This window comes from Phaethon aethereus (assembly GCF_964289735.1).
Source record: "Phaethon aethereus genome assembly, chromosome: Z".
NCBI lineage: Eukaryota > Metazoa > Chordata > Aves > Phaethontiformes > Phaethontidae > Phaethon > Phaethon aethereus.
In genome coordinates this window covers 33,550,491-33,572,449 of record NC_138577.1, presented here as the reverse complement: position 1 = coordinate 33,572,449, position 21,959 = coordinate 33,550,491, and the positions used below count along the sequence as shown (strand labels likewise).

General features: G+C 37.4%; 1 protein-coding gene across 1 annotated transcript in view; it reads right to left on the bottom strand.

Annotated features, from left to right (window-relative positions):
• KDM4C (lysine demethylase 4C) overlaps window positions 1-21,959 on the bottom strand; it is a gene marked incomplete at its 3' end in the record, with an annotated part of 237,135 nt that overhangs the window by 115,559 nt on the left and 99,617 nt on the right. Inside the window, exons 5-8 of the mRNA XM_082013446.1 lie at window positions 14,576-14,769; window positions 11,601-11,839; window positions 9,124-9,482; window positions 6,665-6,767 (exon numbers count right to left, since the gene is read on the bottom strand). Of these exons, the coding sequence (XP_081869572.1) occupies window positions 6,665-6,767; window positions 9,124-9,482; window positions 11,601-11,839; window positions 14,576-14,769 (895 nt within the window). The remainder of the gene's footprint in view (window positions 1-6,664; window positions 6,768-9,123; window positions 9,483-11,600; window positions 11,840-14,575; window positions 14,770-21,959) is intronic.

The window sequence follows — 21,959 nt, the reverse complement described above, 5'->3', positions numbered from 1 at the left end:
GTAGATTTACCAACATATTCTCATTTTATGCCACTCTAGAGACAAAGACCAGTACCAAGTGGGGAAAACATATTTTATGGTTACTTTATATCTCTCAGGCAACACAAATCTAACCTATGTTAGTATACAATTCTAGCATAGGTGTCTCTGGGCAAAATACAAGGAAAATTTTGAGGAACCAGGTTACCTGCATGCTTACAGTTAAGATTGTGCTGAAGTTCTTCCCTGAACCAAAGCCTCAGGTAGTCACTTACCTTCATAAATTAAGTATGGAAAATACAAAACAAAGATTCAATCCCAGGTCCAAATTCACATGACAAATCAGTGCCTGAATTGGAATTATAAATTAATAGCTTCAGGCTATTTGTGTCCCTGCACAAAATCACTGGTACAAATATCCCATAAACACTCCATACACTAGACAAAATTGAATTCAACCTCCCTCAAGGATCAATTTCTTAAGTGTAATTATTTTGTACATTTAAAAAAATATATACTTCATATACTTCTCAGCCAAGAAAAAGCATTTAGTAAAAACCCACTGGCATTAAAATCAAGTCACTTTCAATACTAATGGTTTACAAAGCAGCTTCAGATTTTGACAAAGGCAGTGATAACACTATAAGCTTGATTTTTTTAATTTGGAAAAAAAATTTGATACTATGATGTCTTGGAACTTGGATAATTTATTAGGCAATCCTCTCTACCAACACCTCAGGGAACTAATCTTTGTTAAATGCAAGTCATACATTTTCTGTATTTCTCTTTGGACCATAATTATAGAAACAGAAGCTCAACTCCAGAAGATAATCTTACAGAAGAGACGTCTCCTTGACAAACGTCCTATCCAGTTTGCCTACTGACTCCATATCTACCCTTGAGAAGGCTATTGCGAGGCTGCACTGATGCAGCAGGAACACCATTTTCATTTTGGCACACACGATAGGGAGAAATTATACATGTCTCTGTATCTAAGACTGCAGCTCTGTTCACTCCTTTAAGAGGTCAAATATTATATTTTAAGGCTAAGAAACCTGTGTATTTAGAGTTGTAAGGTTCATCTAGAGGACAATGAATGCCAATGATCACTACATATACCACTCTCCAGCAGAAGAGGTATAAATGTTAGAGGAACTGGTTTGTATTCCCCTCTTGAATCAAAATTTTTTTTTTTAGGTCCTGGCATTTGTAGGTGTCCACTCTATGGCAGATAAGCACTACTTGTGAAAGATGTCAAGGGACAAGAGCCACCAGTGAAAATAAACAGAGTTGCCGGTTCTTGCCATTTCTGGACATCAGCTGCTAGCCCACAAGGCTGACAAGAGTACGTCCAGTACAAGAGTACTGGACATTCATGGAAAGCTTGTATTTGACCTTTCAACATCTCCCTTTCCTAAATAACTACTAAAGATGCTACCACAATTTTGTAAAGTTTTTTTGAGTCTTCAGGACACCACATGCTACACAAGTAGTAGAACTTTCTATCAATTATGGTAATCAAATCTTGAAAATCAAATTTAAACAAATCAGAATCATTGTAGCTACCAGAGGAAAGGAGAGAAAGCACATTTTTCTAGCAGAGTGATCCCACTTCAAGTGGTAGATAGTGCTGATCTCTTCCAACGCTAGACGATGAAGTATGAAAAATCCAAATTCACTACTTGATTAACTCATAACTCACACAAGAGCGAAGTATTTTTAAAGTAAATCTCGACTCAAAAAAACAGAACAGTACAGTATGGGAATGAAAGCAACATTGCAAATTATAATGCTAATGTGGCAAAAATAAACATGCCTCTATCAATTGGTTAACAAATTCTTCTCCACCTCCTACGTAACACCAGAAGACAAGTTTCTTTCTGAAATAAGTAAGAATCTTCAAGCAGAATCTATCATTTTAAGCTGTGCAGCAAGAGAGTCATAATTGTATCTACAAGTGTAACTTTCCCCTATTTCAGCATGTTTAACCTATTTACGACATTATTGAACACATCTTATATGGCTTGACTAGTAGTACCAGCTCAACCATATCTTACAGGATGCTGAGAGTGAACGTAAAAACTGAAGAAGCTTATTTTATATCATGGCAGAAGGAAAACCAGAGCTGTAAAACTAGCAATTTTCACTCATCAAACTCTTGTCCAAGCCACTCTTTCAGTTCACAGTAGTTTTTGCTCTTTTTGTTTCCTTATTTTACAAAATAAAGAATGCAAAATGACTTCTTGAACTTCTGAATCGTATTTAAAACACTTAAAATCACATACAAAGAAACCTATACTGAATTCAATCTATACACTATTATTATATCATTTAGGGCAATGGGAAATTTTAGTCAACTTGAATCTAAAAACAGTTTCTAATGTTGCGTGCCCAAATATTGCTGGAATCTCTGGGACCAATCAATGTGCAAAGTCGGTATGCTTTCTCCTTCTGCTGAATTTGCTTTTTTATAGCTTAAGTGAGCAGAACCACAACTGCATTAAATACAAAAGAATAATATTACCACAAACTAATATACTGCACTGAGCATAAGACCAAGGTTCATTACATAAAAATTATTAGTATTTTGACTGTGACATAGAGCTCACACTGTACTGCTGCACTTATTTTTCTAAATTGGCAGCCTGAGCTATAATTTCTGGGATTGATTCCCCAGTCCCCAGCATTTGTCATTGCTCAGTCCTTCAGGCATTAATTCTACAAAAACAATCATATTAAGGGAGACTCAGAAGACAGACATACATAGGGAAAGGCTTCAGGGAGAGTAAAAAAGAAAAAACTAACACCAATAGACCACAAAGAAACAATTAACCCAATCATTTTCTGTAGAAGAAACATAAAGATCATAAAGAAACATACACATAAAGCAGCATATGCAGTGATAAAAATGAAAAACATCCAAGTGACCCTGTGCAAAAAGATCAATTTCTGCCAAAGGACTTGTATTAATAGTGAATCCAGAAAATGCCTGCTAAGGTTTAGGCATGCTGTTAAATATGATAATATTCTATTTGCAAGATTATGATTCTGAAATGGCTGACAGTGTCAAAGAATGCTGCCTTCAGATTATTAACGGCCTCTGATCACCTCTCTTCACAGAAACTTCCTAATAGAACTCTAGTATATGAAGGACTTCAAATATATTAATTTGAATATAAATTATCTGTATTAGAAATGGCTACAGACTATCCAACTCATGGAAAGTGACATGATTTGCAAGTGAACTATAAAGCCCCAGTTTCTTAATTTTTCATAACAGACCAGTCCATATCTTCTTCTTCCTCCATTTTGTTTACATTTATGGTTCTATCAGACCCAGATACACAGAAATGCAAAGATAAACTAATGCATTAATATATAAATACTCCTTGTAAAGGAATAGATGAACTCAAAAGTTACAGTACCAAGACACCATCATATCATAGCCATTACCGGCATCATCTTTTTCAAAAAACACAGAGAACAAGAACTGAGTAAGTATGCATGCTGAATTACACTTCTGGTAACTCCAGAATATGGACAAAGCACTTTCATAAAGAGCAGCATAGTCATTAGTACATTGGTATTGATTACTCCACTGATACCTGACAACAGACATTCCTGAACATGATCAGAAAAATCTCCTTTAACTGTCATTGATCTAGCCACAGATCTTTAACTTGCATGCAAGCATGTGCCAGGAAAGCTAATAAGGCTCTGGTTTGCCAGTCTCCCTCAGGAGTTCTTCAATCCCTGTCCTGGATATAAGCATTCTGCTCACTCAAAATCTATTGTCTCTCTTCCGATATTCTCACAAAAGCATGCTGATAAATTAGATCACAATGAGAAACAGACACATAAAAATAATATCAAATTCCAGTTCCAGCTAGGAAATACCAATAACTGCCATGTCCAATAAAACTCTTAATTACTTCCTTCAATCAATAAGCACGCAGGTACTTAATAGCTACTTGAAATTATTCTAAGATGTTTTCTTTCCTAACAAAAATACACCCTTATCTACTAGAAGGGCATTCATCATGTAAAGAGGAAAGCCTGGAAGGTGTATGACTTCTTGCTGGGACGCTGCTACTTTCACATAAAATTAAGATACCAGGAAGCTGACAAACTACTGGATAAGATTGTAAACAAAGAGCAGACACTCTGAGATTAACAAACCGTTGTCATCACTTCATCATCTAGCCAGATTATATAATACACAATCCTTGCTTAAATAGGCATTTTACACTATGTTTTAACTAGAACATTAAAAAAGCATGAGCAGGCAAAAGGAATAGAACATATTAAAAAAGAGCAATTTGCCTTCAACCTACCACATATTTAAATCTTTAATTACTTTACTAGATGAATCTTAATATCATCCTTTTTGTGCAAATTACCATAACACTTTCTGAAATATACTGTGTCTAGCCCTCAAGGTATCCAAACATATCCATATATGATACACATCATGGGCCTAAGCTGTCTTTAATTTTCTGAAAGATGTGTAATAGCTAATTGAAGTATCATGCCTGGCAAAATTGAGGCTCAGATAAAAAAGAGAGAGAGAGTATGGCTTTCTCAAACTAGTGAGATGGAAGAAACAAATCGACAACTTTAGGCTTGGAACAAGGAGGAAAATGTATTGATGAGGGACCGGTTAAAATTATAGCATCCCAACTCAACAATGCCTAAATTGGTGCTAACTGAAAGCATAATATTCCTTAGTTACAAGAAGAAGAATCAATTAATAGGCATGTTGTCTCTCTCTGAAGTCAAGGAAGTTTATCTGTAGTTGTAAGAAACAGCTATCGTTGACTAGAGGTAATAATTGAGAAAAACAAAAAAAATGGGAAGTCCAGGAAAACTCGTACATCACTTGAAGTATAAAATACGAGCTCCAAGCAAAATGCAGATATAAAGCGCAGGTAAACACTGAAGCATACAGCAATGTTGGAATCAGACCTGTAGCCACAGACACTGTATCAACCCCATTCTGCACTACACAGAGTATCAACGTGTCCAAGGGATTGCGACAACCAGTCTCCAGTTGTGCTAACTGAAGAGATTCTGGAGAACAGTACCTGAAAAACCTGTGCGTTACGAGAACTAAAATGCTAAGGCGATATGAAAAAGGAATATATTTGTTTTCCATCTTGATGGATAGTTTTGATGCAGATTTCGATAAGCTTCACAAGCCATGTTTGATAGAATAAAGTAGCTTTATTCATCAACTTCAGCTGGCTGTATATGTGATTGCTGTTGGTAAAGCAGATTTACTGTTTCTATTTACTTCAGAGAAGCAAATTCCTATCTTGGGTAAACTTCTTAGCTTTTGTAGCCTATTTGCACAAAATGGTGGCTCTCTAAAGTTAAAGCACTTCAAGTAAGCTCCCAAAAAGAGTATCTGAGAAGTTCTGAGTATTGTTTTAACTTTTTTGATCACTGGGATATCCAGTTATAGAGCACTAAATTTCACGGCTGCAGAATTATTTACTTATTTATTTTGTACAAAACCCTGCTCTACATATCACCGTCATTTATCATCATTATTGATGGACATGCTTCTTTTTCTTAATTTCTGCTTCACTTAATCGCTTGAAGTGCTCAAAACAATGGAATTTTGTGGTTACTACCCAGCGTTAAAACAAAAAAAAAATTGAAAAATTACTTGAAGTACCTAAGTGCCAAATCAGAAGCCCAATCTTACACATTCACAGGAAAGCCATTTACCCTGCTTCCAGTTGCTTTTTGCCACTTAAAAGTAAGATGAAAACTGCTCTAAGGAAATTTCTCAAGAAATGTTCAGCTGGGGAGGTAGAGACCTTTTGCTGCTTTCTAATACACAAAGGTTAGTTTCATTATATCTAAAAACAGGACTATGTTTTTCCACCTCTTTTTATGTTTGTGCAAATATGGTACTTAATTTAATGTTTTGCACACTATTCACTACTTGCAAACCTGCACACTATTTAAGTACAGGTAGAAGCATATATAGAGATAGGAGACAAGCAGATGACATACCAATCAAAATCAGCTTTTCAATTACCATTAATTAATTAATTATTATTTACTCTATTAATAGAGTAAAACTGATTTACCAAAACTACAGGGAGAGAGATCTTCATTCTTTCCATATGAGAATAAGCAAAAGCCTGGAAATTAAGACATATTTAAAGTGTCTTGGTAAGTTTTTCATGATACCCCAAAGTCTGTAGCCTTTTCCTTGAATGAGAACTACAGTATCTTAAGACACCGACTCCCCAATGTCCAATGTCTATCAAAAAACAGACAAGGAAAAAGTAGCTTTAAAGCAGTATAGGGGACTACCTACGAGTCCTTTGAATATGGATCTTATGTCACTTTTATCTATGTTTAAACAATTAAAAACTTGTTCTTAAACACAGCTGCTGTGAATTCTAATAAGGAGTATTTGATTGGTGAATATATTTCTTTTAAATTATATCATTCAGAGTTTTTGCAAAGACAGAGCCAACGTTTTCAGAAGAATTTGAGTTGAAAACAGGCGAAAAGTACATGATCTGTCTGTGGATTCAGAGACCTCACTGTTTACATTTTCCATGCAGAAAGTATTTCATCTTGGTTGGTTTTGCAAACGCCTATACATATGTCTCAGAAAGACATAAAAATATAATCAGAAAAATGTCTTAAATAGTACACTCACCTTCATCACTAGTTGCTTGCTGTTTAACCAAAGTCATTGGAGATCTAGCTGGGGGTTTATTTAGTGGATGACGCCAACTCTTCTTTCTTTCAACTTCTGCTGCCTGAAAACAAAAAAACATAACTAATATAGTCTGTAATTCTGCAAAGTTAATTTTGATGAACAAAAACATAGTTCTGTAAATAAGCACAGATGTCAGTTCTGTAAATACTAGCAGAGTACTTGGAGAACCTGTAGTGTACCAATAAAACATTTGTCTCTAATTCAGAATATATACTTTAATTAAAAAAGAGAAATCCTTGTCAAACACAAATGGTTTGAGGTATAAATATCTTCCCAAATTGCAGAGCATACATCTTGATTTGCTCAGCTGATGTTTGAGAGGAAGAACAGCCCAAACAATGCTGCAGAACCAGAAGTACAATACAGCCACTAACCATGTCTGGGAAAACAAGGCAGAAATCCACTGACTTCATTTATGAAAGAGTGCAAAATTCCTGAGGAAGTAAAAAAAAAATTCCCTGGAGTTGAGCTAAGAAATTAAGAGTCATGATATGCAATTAACATGTGGATTTGGGATATGAGGAAATTCTTTCCTCCCTCAAACACTCTTATGTACATTCAGCTTGAAGTTACCCAGGCTTCAAGAATTAAAGCCAATGCTACAAACTCTAGAAGTGCAGCTTTCACAACTCCACATTTGAGTGCCATTGGGAGAACTACAAAGTAAACCAGCCACTGATGGTACCTGGAGGTTCATGAACAGAGGAAGGGCAAGCACGCTGGCAGAAGGGTGTGAAGGACAGTCTCACATGATTCCTGTGCACCCCAGTATTCTTCTCAAGACCCTGAATCTGACCTAGCAGGTTAAACACATGCCCGCTGACTGATTTGAAGGATGAAAATTACCATTATAAATTGGGAAGTAAATTACAGAACATAGTATTTACTGTGATAAGTAAAGGGAAGAAGATGTGGTTAAAGCACAGGACAGGTTTATGATCTAGAAAAAGTTACCAGTAAGTAAAAAGAGAAAGAAGATCAGACTTTTTAATTGCATCTCTATAACATGCTTTTTCATTTATAATAAAAGAGAGAGTATGCAATTATAGTGGAGAATATCTGAAATCTCATATATAATTGGCTGAAAGGCACAGAAAGAGATAAATATAATCTCTAAAACATGATGATTAAAACACTGAGATGTTTATAGTCCTCCTTATTATTACAGTGGAAGGGATGGAGCCAAGATTATTAAAACTCACAACATTGCAAAAAATCATTAGTGCACAGTTCATGTCTGTGAAAGTGTCAGCATGGTTTTACTTTGGCTTCTAAAATCTATTTCCCACTAAGTCTAGCAGTCTGGCAGTGGATTTCCTGTTGTCTCTCTGACAAACTGGGATTGAACTCGTAACTCAGAAAGCTACTGTGACTACCACCACAGCTTAATTTTTCATTATGCTTCCCAAAGTCAAAGCTGCCCACCCTTCATAGCAGAATAGCAATAGTAAAAAAAAGACTGTAAGTTTGTAGGTGTCCCAATGAGAAGACATTATTAAACTTACTATTTAAAAATTTTAAAATATATTTGTTTTATTAGCAGGATCTTTTCCTTCAAGTGTTTCCTTTACATGTTTTAGGCCATTTTCAAAATCCAAGAATAGCAACTTTCAGACCCTGAAATCATACTGTCCATATTATCCTGCTATAGCCATGTCTTGAAGATTCACTTTCTCCAACTTCAATATTATGGATATAGTTTCAACTAAAGCAAGGAAGCCCCTAAGGTTTCATAAACTATGTGAGAAAATAGAATGAAAGCAAACTTTGTCTCCCACTAACTCAATGCAGAGGTGCTCCTCAGTTTTGCTTCATTCAATTCCTCATTTGAGAAGGGCATCACTCCAAAAATAGACTGCCATGTGCTTCCACATTGTTATGTTCTGTCCGTGGACAGAAAGTCTCTCAGAATCAACCCATTCTGCTGACATTTTACCAGCATACTGTTAACTCTCCTTAAGACCCACTCAAAACAGACATTTTTTGAAACCCAAATATATGATACCAAATACAGCACTCATTTCTAATTTCAATTTTATGTCAATAGCAGGAATTCATGCTGATAGTCTTCTTCATACTGGCAGGCAGCAAACATGGGAATAGCTTGAGAGTAGTTGCTGACAGTTCAGATTTACAGACATAAAGTGAAATTACTTGATATCTAAAATCAGAGGCAAAATATGTCAACAAGCAAACTCCAGAAACATTCTGCTTTTGGAACCAAATTCCCACTCTTGTCTGTACAATTCAAAACATGTTCAAATTAGCATCTAATTAAAATAATGCATATTCTTAAGTGCTTTAATATGGTTATCAGGTCTCATTAGAAACATGTGCATTCACATTTCATTAGGTCAGGAATATATTACTATAATGATATAATTTGCTTCACATACACTGGATGTTTCCATGCCATCTTCTTCATCCTTTTTCACAATGGGCACTTCTCCATGTTCCAAGCTACTTCCACAGCTTTCTAGGTTGCTGACATCTTCTGTCAAGACATTTTCCTCTTTATCTGTGTTTTCTACTTCAGAAGCATTTCCCTCTGACTTATGGCATGGTACAGATGAATCAGACTGATTCTGAGATTTCAAACTCTCTGCTGTTCTACAGCTATCAGAAGCAGGCATGCAGGCCACAGAACTTTCACATGTAAAGAGAGGACAACTGGGATCTGTCCTGTCCTCGTGTTCCATTTTTGTTTTCTCTAGCACAGGAGCAGGGCTCGAAAATGAGTCTGAACGGATGCTTCCTATAGATCAAGAATATTATTTGTTAATAAATCTCACTTTGTATTACTGTATTTCATTTCACAACAATCTGAGTTACTCAAATTCAAAGCATAGTTCCTCATTTAGAAATCATACAGAAAAGCATTTGGTAGAAGGATGTACACAAATGTGGAGCACAGGTTTGATCAAAGAATAAATTAAATGTAAATGTTTTGAGTTTGGAGTGTGAAATACAGTTTTAATCATTTAATTGGTATTTTGTATTCAAATTACAACAATCTTCATGTCATTCAAAATAATCAATATTCATGTAGCTTGTTTACTCTGACAGCCCACAAGAACTTTGACTGGTTGGAAAAAATAATATAAAAGGTCGGTATATTGAACTTTATACCCTGCATTTATACCTATTATGCCTGGTTGAGAAATGAAAATAAACAAAAACTAATGGTTCATAATTAGGAAAACATATTTCAAAGATATACCAAGAATATTTTGAAAACAGCACCACTGGTCTAAAAATGAAAAGCAATTAGGATAATTTTGTATTTCGACAATTAGCATAATTTTATATTTCAGTGATGCTGATGGGTGAAAATGTGTGGATTTTGCTTTATTAAAATTCTTCATCTGCTGATGCTTGCATGGGATAGACAGAACAATGGGTTAGAGAGGTCACCCAAAAACATGTTCCTGAAGAACTCTATGGCACACACCACAGTGAATTTTGATTCAGCAGCCCATCCAAGGCATTAAAGAAAACAGTCTCTGTACAAAGTCCCTTCACATTCTTTCTTTGCTTATTATTATGGTTATTTGGACTTGTTTTTCTGAAAAATTCCCTTTTCAAGTCAAATGAATATAAAATTTAGCAATATAAAGCCCACGCAACACCAAAACGTAATCACTGGGTACAAAGGGTACTGCCTCAGCTGAGTATAATGGACATACTGGCCAGAGATAATGCAGGACAATGACCATCTCCAATGTGACTACTGGAGCTTGCACCATCATATCTAAAAAGATCCTTTTGCATACAAAGGTCCAGGCACCACCCTTTAATAGCACGAAGGAAAGAGGATAGCGCACCACTCTCCTCTGCTTTTCCTTCCCTTGTGAATGAACACAGAATGGCTGCTAACTATATACTAGTTTCTCAGTGGTCATGAATACTCCAAACCTCTACTAGAAGATGGGGGAAGCTGTAAAGCAATAGCACCTTAAAAAAAAAAAATCATCAGAACAAACCTGGAAAGGCTTTGCTAGAGCACCAATTATTTGTATGCAGGAATTTCTAAGCCTCCATACTGGAATACTCACTTTGTTATCTCTATGTGGATCAACCCCAGTGATTAACCACCTCCAAAGAACCATTAACAATATTAATGGTTATTAATATTCACAATCAGGGAAATACTCTTCTCTCTATGCAATTTGCAAGTAAATTTTCAGTATCAATATAAAACCAATGAGGCTGCTCACAAACTTAAAAGTTAAAATTGCAGTTTGCCTTTCTGAACACGAATGTGAAACTATACCTGAGCTATAAAGAAACATGAAACAGAAGAAATAAAGTTCAGAATAGACCAAGTATATTAATATAAAATAGTTGTGGGGGGAAAAAAGAACAATTTTTGGCTTGACAAGGCCAAACTTGTACTGTCAGGTAGCTCAACAGGAAGTTACAAGAAATCTGCAATCTAAAACCAGAGCATTTTTGTGCACAAGTATAGACCACTTCTAATATGCAGCATTCTTCATGTAAATACATGTAGCATACTACAAGCATGTATGTTCTGTACTGTTTGCATAAGTGTTATCATTTCCATATCAAAAAAATTTTGCTTTAAAACCTATAAGTCTACTGAAGAAATATAATTTACATTGTCCTCATCCTTTTTGACCCTTTAAAAAACACTTCATTAAAACAGTTTAGGTGATACTGCTCTCAGCTCAGAATATTAATTTTGTCATTTTCTCATTCTCACTGACTATTAATCTTCTCTGCACAACTTTATAAGTAAGAATTTTAGTATGCTACTTCAGATAACTAACAGATGCTTTAACATCTGATTTGTGGCATTAGAGTATCAACAGCTTACAACTTCCATGTGTAATATAATCAGTCCTTATCGCACCTGCAACCTTGACATTATCCAATAAATGTTGATCCAGCTGCATTTTACTACTGTTTTCTTCTTCTCCAGAAGGCACTCCTGTGTTTACCAGTCTCACTTTTTTCCCAGGTTCTTCATTGACCTTGAAGCCATCAGTAGCTCCTTCAGTCGTTATGATTTCTGCACCAGCTACCATAGCAGATACTCTCTTGTCCTCTGGAGTTTTAAGCTTTTTAGATCGAGATCTGGTGTGCTGGAAGCTGTTACAAGACATATTGCTGTCAGAGTAGAATGTCTGTCTAGGAGAAGATAAAATGTCTACCAATATATATGTCCCTTTCACCTGCTTAAAGTGGTAAAAAAATGACAATTTTTCACCTTTTTGTGTTGAGATAGAGTTTACAATTTATTAAGTGATAGATTAACAATTGATTGGATTTAACCTTCTAATCTTTTATCACCATTCTATGGCAAAGTTATTAAACTGTAAAATAACCTTAAGTAACTACTATTTAACCATCATCCAAACTAGCTTTTTAATGAAACATTCTTCTGATCCTGAAAAAGAATAACCTTTATAAAAGTAATGAAACCAAAAAAGTATCAGTTGCACTAAAATCAGGTGGTATTTCTAAACTCCAGCACTAGTCTGACACCTTGTAAAATCAGATCTGTTTAGGTATCTTAGAAGTTTTTATATGCATTTTAACACAAATAACAAGCATTTGAAAAAAGGAAAAATTCTGATCACCAAATGTTTTGAATGGCTACAATATCAAGCAATAAATTTCATAATGATCTGCAAAAAACAAAGCAGAAATTATATCCTCAGCCTCAGTTTTTGCACCCTCAGAAGTAGAAGGGAAAGGTTAAAGAAGGAAAAATTGCACCCTCTATCAGAAACTGCTTTGTAATTTATGTGCTCAGGATAAAAGTAACAGGAGATTAGTCCAGTTCCAAATTCAACTATGTGACTTGGGAGGAGATTTTTACATGCTTCATCACACATCCCATTTCAAAATTCATAACACACTAGTGATAAAAGCCCAAATATGGCAGGTAAATCAGGAGTTTTACAGAGGTCTTGCATCTTACTCCAGAAAAACATTTGCTACCCCTTACATTTCCTCCTATGTCCACCAATGTATATCTTTCAACATCCTCTCTATAAAATAGTAATTTCTAGAAAATTTGCCAAAGTATAAGACACCCATCAGTTTACATTGTAATATATCAGCAAGTATTATTACTGTTTACATGCTGTCATTAGATGTTTTATTGTAGCAAATTATTTCAGCCATAAATGTCAGTCAGGCTCTCCCTGTCACTATATTCATGAAGATTTCCATAGATGGCATTTCTATTTTCACTCTGCTGAACTTGTATTATTCCCATAATCAAAATGATGACAATTTCAATCGACACATTACACTAGAAATGAAGCTGAATAAACATTTTATCCTCTCTTTGCAATAGGCATTGTTACCATGCCTGAACAAAAGCCAACTCAAGAATTAAACAGCATTAGAATTGTGTTTATTAGCTCAGCTAAGTGCATGAAATCAGCCCATGTGTTCCTATAATAAAACTTTCAACACAATTATTAGGAAGTCTTTGCTTTTAGTTAAAAATACCTACCCATAGCTGGGGCATCAGTGTGAATCACTGCTGGCCCAAGTGTGAACTGGCAGTTACACTGTACAATACATAGAGTCAAACTTACTAAAGGGCAAATCGGCATTGATCTAGCTAAACAACATAATTACTCTCTCTGTGTGTCCAGATTAATACTCTATGTATTATACATATAGTAACAAATTGGATGTCCAGCTGCTTCACTGGTTGTCTGCAAGAACTGATTCTACCCCACAAACTATTCTTACCCAGGACAAAACCAATGTTGTATTTCCCAGCTATAATGTTCCACTACGGTGGCAGCTGGTCCTCTTCTTTACAGTTGACTTTCCTATCATTTTCCTCAAGAAATACATTAACTTGGAAAGACAATGAGGAAATTCAGTTTAAAAGCAAGATAAAAAAAAGTAACTATATTGTAAAATTATTTGAAGGAGGAAAAATGTCTTTAAAAATTCAGTATTATCTTTAATCCAGCAAACTGCACTCTGCAGTAGATAACAATAAAGCTGCCCATCCTAGGTGAGAAACTAAACAGATCTTTTTTAGATAATGAATAATAAAATCCACAAAGACCCTGTTAAGTAAGACATGAAAGCATCAGTGTACAAAAAATGTTTGTGCAATGCAAAAAAAACCCATGATGCACATCAGCAAAATAGATCAAGCTATGAAACTGCTTTAATAGGTCAAAGCTTTGATACCTCTAGTGACAAGCTGAGAAAATTTTTTGTCCTGATTTTCTTAGTGATGCCAGCACCAACAACTGATATTTAGGCCTTTCTTATGCCAAATTATGACCTATGATTAACCTGTAGTAGACACAGTTGGCTGCAGCACTGTAAGAGTGTGCCAAATAGATAGAGACAGAGATAGATGGCAGTGAGGGCTAAGACTATTGCTAGAGACTTCACTCAGCTGTTGGGATTCTGCTACAGCTTCATGGTAAATTTTTCCAAGTCAATCTTTACCTCAACTCTTAGGAGACTTCTCCCTTTTCTTTTAGTTGCAGATGTCACTACAAACGACGACAACCATGCATACCTTGAAAATTTTAATGGAATAACCTCTACTAAAGAAAGATTCTAAATAGCACACTGGAATGCATTTTGATGCTCTCCATACTCACTAACTTCAGCTATACACAACTTGTAAGATGAATTCATTTTTCATAGTCTCTCTGAAAAAAAAGACTTGCTTGTCCCTAAGTTCATCTTAATACAGAAAACAGAAAAACAACCTTCATCTAAAGTAAATTAATTCAAATAAAACATCAGAGAAAGTGGCAAAAAAAAAGAAAGAAAAAGGAAATTGACATAATATTGAAGACAATTAAATGGAGGATAAAGAAACATAAATACCACTCAGGAAAGTTCTTTATTTTCTTTCTTCTCTGTAGCCAGGTCTTTACTTCAGGTGTTGATTCAGGAGTTGGTTTTGTATGATCAATGGTGTATAAATCCTTGCCTTGTTTCCACAGCTGGTATCTGTCTGGTTGAAACTTCCTCACAAAGATGTCCATGGATATTGTCACCATGTCTCTCCTACAAGTGCACTGCAGGAGAAGACAGGAATTTATAAGTGACAAGTAATGGAATACGCCGCAGTTTGTAGGAAGGAAAGTCCAAAATAAAAATCCCACATGTGAAAACCAACTCTACTTTAATCAAAATTTTCCTTTTTCCCTCTTCCTTACTTCTTCTGGGGTTAAGGATCATTCAAGAGACAATACTATATGAACAAATGTGACACATTAGGATTCCACAAAGGTACTTATGGACATATGGACACTCCATTGTTTGGTTAACTCCTACAGGTTAAGACCAAAAAGAAACTATAGCATTTCTTTTTCTTCAGTTAGTTGCTCTTGATAGTTTTAAGCATAACACCATGTTGAAGCCAGAGACTGCATATATCTTTAGCTGCATCACAATTAATAATGTAATATCTATCCAACCCAAAGGCATATACAGTCCTAGCTTTTAAGTCTTCAAAACAAAATGCATATGAGTATCATACTAAGTTACAGTTTTTCCCAGGTTTTCCTATAAAGAGGAAGAAACAAGCAAGAGAGGGGAATATTATGTTTAAGGTCTAGAAAAGCATGTTATAAAGATGTAGTCTGACCTTCTGTGCAACGCATACCCTAAAATCTCATGCAGTACTTTCCTCATTAACTTTGCTCTAGCCCCTGATTTCAGCCCCCCAAAGAATTTTTGCATTGTTTTTCTTTACAAATTGTGCATCCGAGTGGAATATTTTAGACTTATTTGAATAAGCTCTTAATGATCGTGAAAATGCAGAGGAGACTTCACTTGGAATACTGTCAATGCTGAGACAATTTTCAGACTAAAGTTACTGTACCTAATGCTCAAAAATGCTTAATATTAGGAGACTGCAATAAGTAAATATTGCAATATGCCTTCAGCACATAAACTATTGTGATGGGTTAACCTTGTCTGGCTGCTAGCTGTATTCCCCCTCCTTGGCAGGACACGGGGAGAAAATGAGATGAAAAAGCCCATGGGTTGAGATGAGGACAAGGAGATCACTGACCAGTTATCATCACAGAATCAATTTGAGGAAATTAAATTAATTTATTGCCAGCTAATAACAGATTAGGATACTGAGAAATAAGAACAAAACTAAAACCATCTTTCCTCACCCCCCCCTTTTTCCCAGGCTCAGCTTCACTCCTGACTGTGCCTGCAGGGCTGTTTCTTTCACAATTGCTTCACTCCTCTCTCTCACAGCTGCTGCACAGTGTTTTTTACCCTTCCTTAAACATCACAGAGGCACCACCAGAGTCACTGGCAGGCTCAGCTTTGGGCAGCAGCGGGTACTTTTTGGAGTCAGCTGGACCTGTCTCCGTCCAACATGAGGGCAGCTCCTGTGCAACCCAGTACAACTACTCTGAAAGCAAATTTACTGGCTAATACGGATAGTCTCAAATGGAAAAACTTTTATAAAGAACTTGGGGTTATAGCTCAATGATTCAAAGGGCAAAACAGACAGTATTTTCTTTCATGTAAACAGATACCTAAAAAAAAAAATGGTAAATGCATGGACTGGGTTTCTGGTTTGCTACAGCTCGTTTTATTGCCCCTTTTAAACAACAAGGGTGTCTAATCATAGAAACATTGAAACACACAAGGGTCTGAATTCAACTTTTCTACTAGCTAGCTTTCTGTGAGCCGGATGCAAATTTCTTTCTCTGCTATAACCACCTATCTATTTCTAATCTACTCTTCTTCCATAATGAAAAGAAGAACTCTGAGTTGTATTAAAAATCCTTGCTTTCCTTTCAATATGCCAAAATCAATATGCTGTATATTCACAACACTGCCCTCTAATGGGAAATGGAAGAAGAAAAAAAACTTCAAAATAGACATTGTAATTCTATGCAGCTGTCTTTAATGATAGTTTTTACACAAAATATGATTAGAATTTTCCATTTTCAAACAACATGTATAGATGTACATATACACACATTCTGTAAAAGACTTAACCTTATTTGAACTAGCGTGTCTTACTGAGAGAGTCCTTGATCAGTCACAGTGAACAGTAACAGAAAAACAATTAAGAAACTTCTGTGTACCAGAAAGGTGCATAGATGGTCCACTGTAATATTTTTAAGTTTTAAAAATTAAATTTGTAACATAAAGACAAACAACACTGGATTTCCTCTCCACTTACACACATCCTTTCACATTCAAGCCATGCTGCTATACACAGATTAAAAATGGTTGTTAAAGCAAAAAAATTTAGCAGAATGAGCCAAGTATTAGGTTGGTAACCTTCTTTATATGCTATGTAAGTCCCAATCCACACAGCATACTCTAAAAATGATCTAATCAAGCTATTTTTCACTGATACACCTTCCTAACTGCTTATAATGATTAAAGCTTTCTTCATGGTACAGTGGAAATGATGTATTTACTGGACAGAATCATTTTAAGTAATCTAGGATCTTCTCACCATCTTAACTTCAACTGCACTTAATAGACTATTTCACCCACTATATTACACTCTTATTGCAATACTTCAAATGAATCATGTTGAAACAAAATAAAAAATGCTTTTTGATAAACAACACTTTAAAGGTGCTGCCATTTAAACTGGAACTGTTTCCTGTGGACTCCTTGCAGAAGAAGTGCTTGATAGGTACTGTTTGTTAGCAGGACAGGATTTAATAAATCCTGGTAACAATAACTGTTCTTTGCTATGGAATCAGGGAGTGATATATTTTCACACTGACCTTCTGGCAACTTGTAGGCAGTGCTGCAGAAACCTTTGATATCAGTCAGCCATCTGTGCAATCTTCAATAAAGCAAGCCTTCCTTTGTTAAGTCACAGAGAGTACATGCACTTTTCCCTGACACATCCAGTCATACACAACAAAAATGCAAATTCAAAACACTACTCTTTTTTAAGGTTCTCTTTATATACATTCCACAATGTTTTGGGGAAATAATAGATCAAAATATTTGTAAAAAAATCATTATTTTTATTCATATATGCATAAGAAAACAGTCTGCAATATTTTTAAAATAGTCCAATATTTAAATTGTACATTACAAAATGTTTTATTCCTTGATTCCTATTTCCAATTTATTTTACATTTACACATAATGCCACCAACACATCCCTACACAAAGACGACTCTATCTTATGTAGAACTGATTCCATCAGCATCAGATGCTGTTGCAAAAATGTGGCTGTTTTCCTCCAATTCCTTTAAAATCCGGATAACAGAAACAGTGTGACAGGACAAAACTAAAAGAAGCCCATCTTTTCTTAAACGTTCCACCTCGCAGCCCTTCTTTCTCTTTATCTTATCTGCCTGTAATGCCTTTTTGAATTATACTCTTTCTTCGTTTATGTGACCCAGAAACCACGGAATTGAGCACAAGTTAGGCGTGCAGATCAGAAAACTGATGAAATTCAAAATGGAAGCTAGGCATCAGTCTGTGATCCAAGGCACTTGCTGGAGACAGGTAAAGATGAGGACAAAAAGAAATTTCTATGCACAGCAAGAGGAGAGAAGGGGCTTTACATACATTTGGTAATCTTACAGCCATCTTGAACTTTAAGTCCAAGTTGTCATCCAGAGTACCAGGACAGCATTCTCACTTACCAAGTTTCGACACGAATCTACCCAACAACTTTAAGGAAAAAAAAAAAAAAAAAAAAAAGAAAAAGGCAGGACTGTTGCAGTACATGCTGCCATGTTTGATGCTGTGCAAACTATCATTGCCAACAAAGCTTCTGAGTGCAAATAAAAACAGTTGCAAGGATATCGCTGAAAGATAATTGTTTAAGGTTCACTGCTGGTTTGGGGGTTGTTTTCAGTTTTGGGGGGTTTGGGGGGCTTTTCTTTTTTAACATATCTTGAAAATAATACCTTGAGTTTCAACAACTATACAACCCTGTGTATCCCATTACTGTAAATCCTTTCACTGGTATCTTTCCAGGCACTACTCTTACTTACTCCTAGGAAAATTTAATCATTTAGCTATTAACTTTTTCCTCTTCATTCTGATTTTACTCTGTATTTCTAGCCCAAATTATTCTCCTCTTTCACTCACATTCACTTCTCTGTCCAGATGCCTGTACACAGAAACCCTTCGCCTGGAGTCTTTATCTCTCTGCTGTGTGTCAACTGCCCTTGCTTCATCCTTCTCTTAGCTCTGCGTTGTTTCCATTCTTAGTACCTTCAGACAGTATTTCCTAGTACCTTTGGACTGCACTTCCTCAGACCCAGAAAATGAAAGTTTCTGTCCCTTAACTGCCTTGTAATTCCTGTATTTTAAAATGGAAAGATTCTGACCCTGAGAAGTTATTGTAAATAAATCAATCTCCATCTGCAGCTGACCACAATTAACCAATTCCAAAATATCTCCTGACATAAGAAAACATACACTCTGTGCAATAATACACAGCTATAGATCTCATTATAAACAATAATTTGGGTTTGTGCAATATCTAATACAGGCCCATTACCATGTCATTCCTCATCTTGGTTACATAAATTTCACAGTTGTTATCATGGATTCACTTACAGAAGGTTTACTACTATCAAGCATAAAAAAGGCATTCACAAATGACCCAAATGCAGCAATTCCAAAACAATTATATATGTTAACTGATTCATTACAGCAAAGGGATAGTTGTAACATCTGTACAGTTGTAACTGTAAGTAAGAAGTCAGAATAACAGATAATCTAGTAAGGAAATGTTCCTTCTCTATTCCAATGAACTCAAAAGAAAGAAAGTCGATTTAAGGACTGGTGAGAGATGTGGTGGTCGGAGGCCGTCTTGGGCTTAGTGACCACGACATGATAGAATTCTCAGTTCTGAGTGACAAGGAGAGGGGTCAGCAAAACTGCTATCACGGACTTCCGGAGGGCAGACTTTGGCCTGTTCAGGTCACTGGTTGAGAGAGTCCCTTGGGAGACAGTCCTGAAGGACAAAGGGGTCCAGGAAGGCTGGACAGTCTTCAAGAAGGAAATCTTAAAGGCGCAGGAGCAGGCGGTCTCCATGTGCTGTAAGAAGAGCTGGCAGGGAAGGCGACCGGCCTGGCTGAACAGGGAGATTTTGCTGGGACTCAGGGAAAAGAGGAGAGTTTATCACCTCTGGAAGAAGGGGAAGGCAACTCACGAAGAGTACAAGGATCTCGTTAGGTCAAGCAGGGACAAAATTAGAAAGGCAAAAGCCCAGCTAGAGCTCAGTCTGGCCACGGTCACAAAGGATAATAAAAAATGTTTTTACAAATATATTAACAACAAAAAGAGAGGCAAGGAGAATCTCCATCCCCTATTGGATATGGCAGGGAACATTGTCTCCAAGGACGAGGACAAGGCTGAGGTACTTAATGCCTTCTTCGCCTCAGTCTTTAATAGCCACTCCAGGTATCCACAGGATATTCAGCCCCCTGAGCTGGAAGACGGGGATGGGAAGCACAATGTACTCCTCATAATCCAGGAGGAAGCAGTCAAGGACATGTTAAATCACCTGGACACCCACAAGTCTATGGGGCCTGATGGGATACACCCAAGAGTACTGAGAGAGCTGGCGGAGGAGCTTGCCAAGCCACTCTCCATCGTTTATCAGCAGTCCTGGTTAACAGGGGAGGTCCCAGAAGACTGGAGGCTTGCCAATGTGACGCCCGTCTACAAGAAAGGCCCGAAGGAGGATCCTGGGAACTACAGGCCTGTCAGCCTGACCTCTGTTCCAGGGAAGATTATGGAGTGGTTGGTCTTGAGAGTGCTCACAGGACATTTGCAGGACAACCAAGGGATCAGGCCCAGCCAGCATGGGTTCATGAAAGGCAGGTCCTGCTTGACCAACTTGATCTCCTTCTATGACCAGGTGACCCGCCTAGTGGATGAGGGAAAGGCAGTGGATGTTGTCTACCTGGACTTTAGTAAAGCCTTTGACAGCGTCTCCCACAGCATTCTCCTGGAGAAACTGGCGGCTCATGGCTTAGATAGGTTTACTCTTCGCTGGGTGAGGAACTGGCTGGATGGCCGAGCCCAGAGAGTTGTGGTGAATGGCGTTAAAACCAGCTGGCGGCCGGTCACAAGCGGTGTTCCTCAGGGCTCGGTTCTGGGGCTGGTCTTGTTCAATACCTTTATAGATGATCTAGGTGAGGGAAACGAGTGCTCCCTCAGTAAGTTTGCAGATGACACCAAGTTGGGTGGGAGTGTTGATCTGCTGGAGGGTAGGAGGGCTCTGCAGAGGGATCTGGACAGGCTGGGTCAATGGGCAGTGGTCAACTGCATGAGGTTTAATACGGCCAAGTGCCAGGTCCTGCACTTCGGCCACAACAACCCCATGCAACGCTACAGGCTTGAGGAAGAGTGGCTGGAGAGCTGCCCGGCGGAAAGGGACCGGGGGTGCTGGTTGACAGCCGGCTGAACATGAGCCGACAGTGTGCCCAGGTGGCCAAGAAGGCCAACAGCGTCCTGGCCTGTATCAGGAATAGTGTGGCCAGCAGGAGTAGGGCAGTGATCGTGCCCCTGTACTTGGCACTGGTGAGGCCGCACCTTGAATCCTGTGTTCAGTTTTGGGCCCCTCACTACAAGAAGGATGTTGAGGTGCTGGAGCGTGTCCAGAGAAGGGCAATGAAGCTGGTGAGGGGTCTGGAGCACAAGTCTTATGAGGAGCGGCTGAGGGAACTGGGGTTGTTTAGTCTGGAGAAGAGGAGGCTGAGGGGAGACCTTATCACTCTTTATAACTACCTGAAAGGGGGTTGTGGCGACGAGGGTCTTGGCCTCTTCTCCCAAGTAACTAGTGACAGGACAAGAGGAAATGGCCTCAAGTTGCGCCAGGGGCTGTTTAGATTGGATATTAGGAAAAATTTCTTCACTGAGAGGGTGGTCAGGCACTGGAACAGGCTGCCCAGGGAGGTGGTGGAGTCGCCATCTCTGGAAGTGTTCAAAAAACGTGTGGATGTGGCGCTTCAGGACATGGTTTAGGGGACATGGTGGCACTGGATTAATGGTTGGACTTGATGATCTTGAAGGTCCTTTCCGACCTAGTGATTCTGTGATTCTGTGATTCTTTGGTTATCAATTTGAGAATTGTATTCCTACATACCAGCTTGAAATAACCTCAGATTAGAACTCCACATATTGCAGATTAAAGGGGTTTCTGGAAGACAGACACAGATATACACCTGTATGAATAAATTATCTCTACTCATAGGCTGAGGAATAAGACTTTTTCTGTTATTTTGGAGCG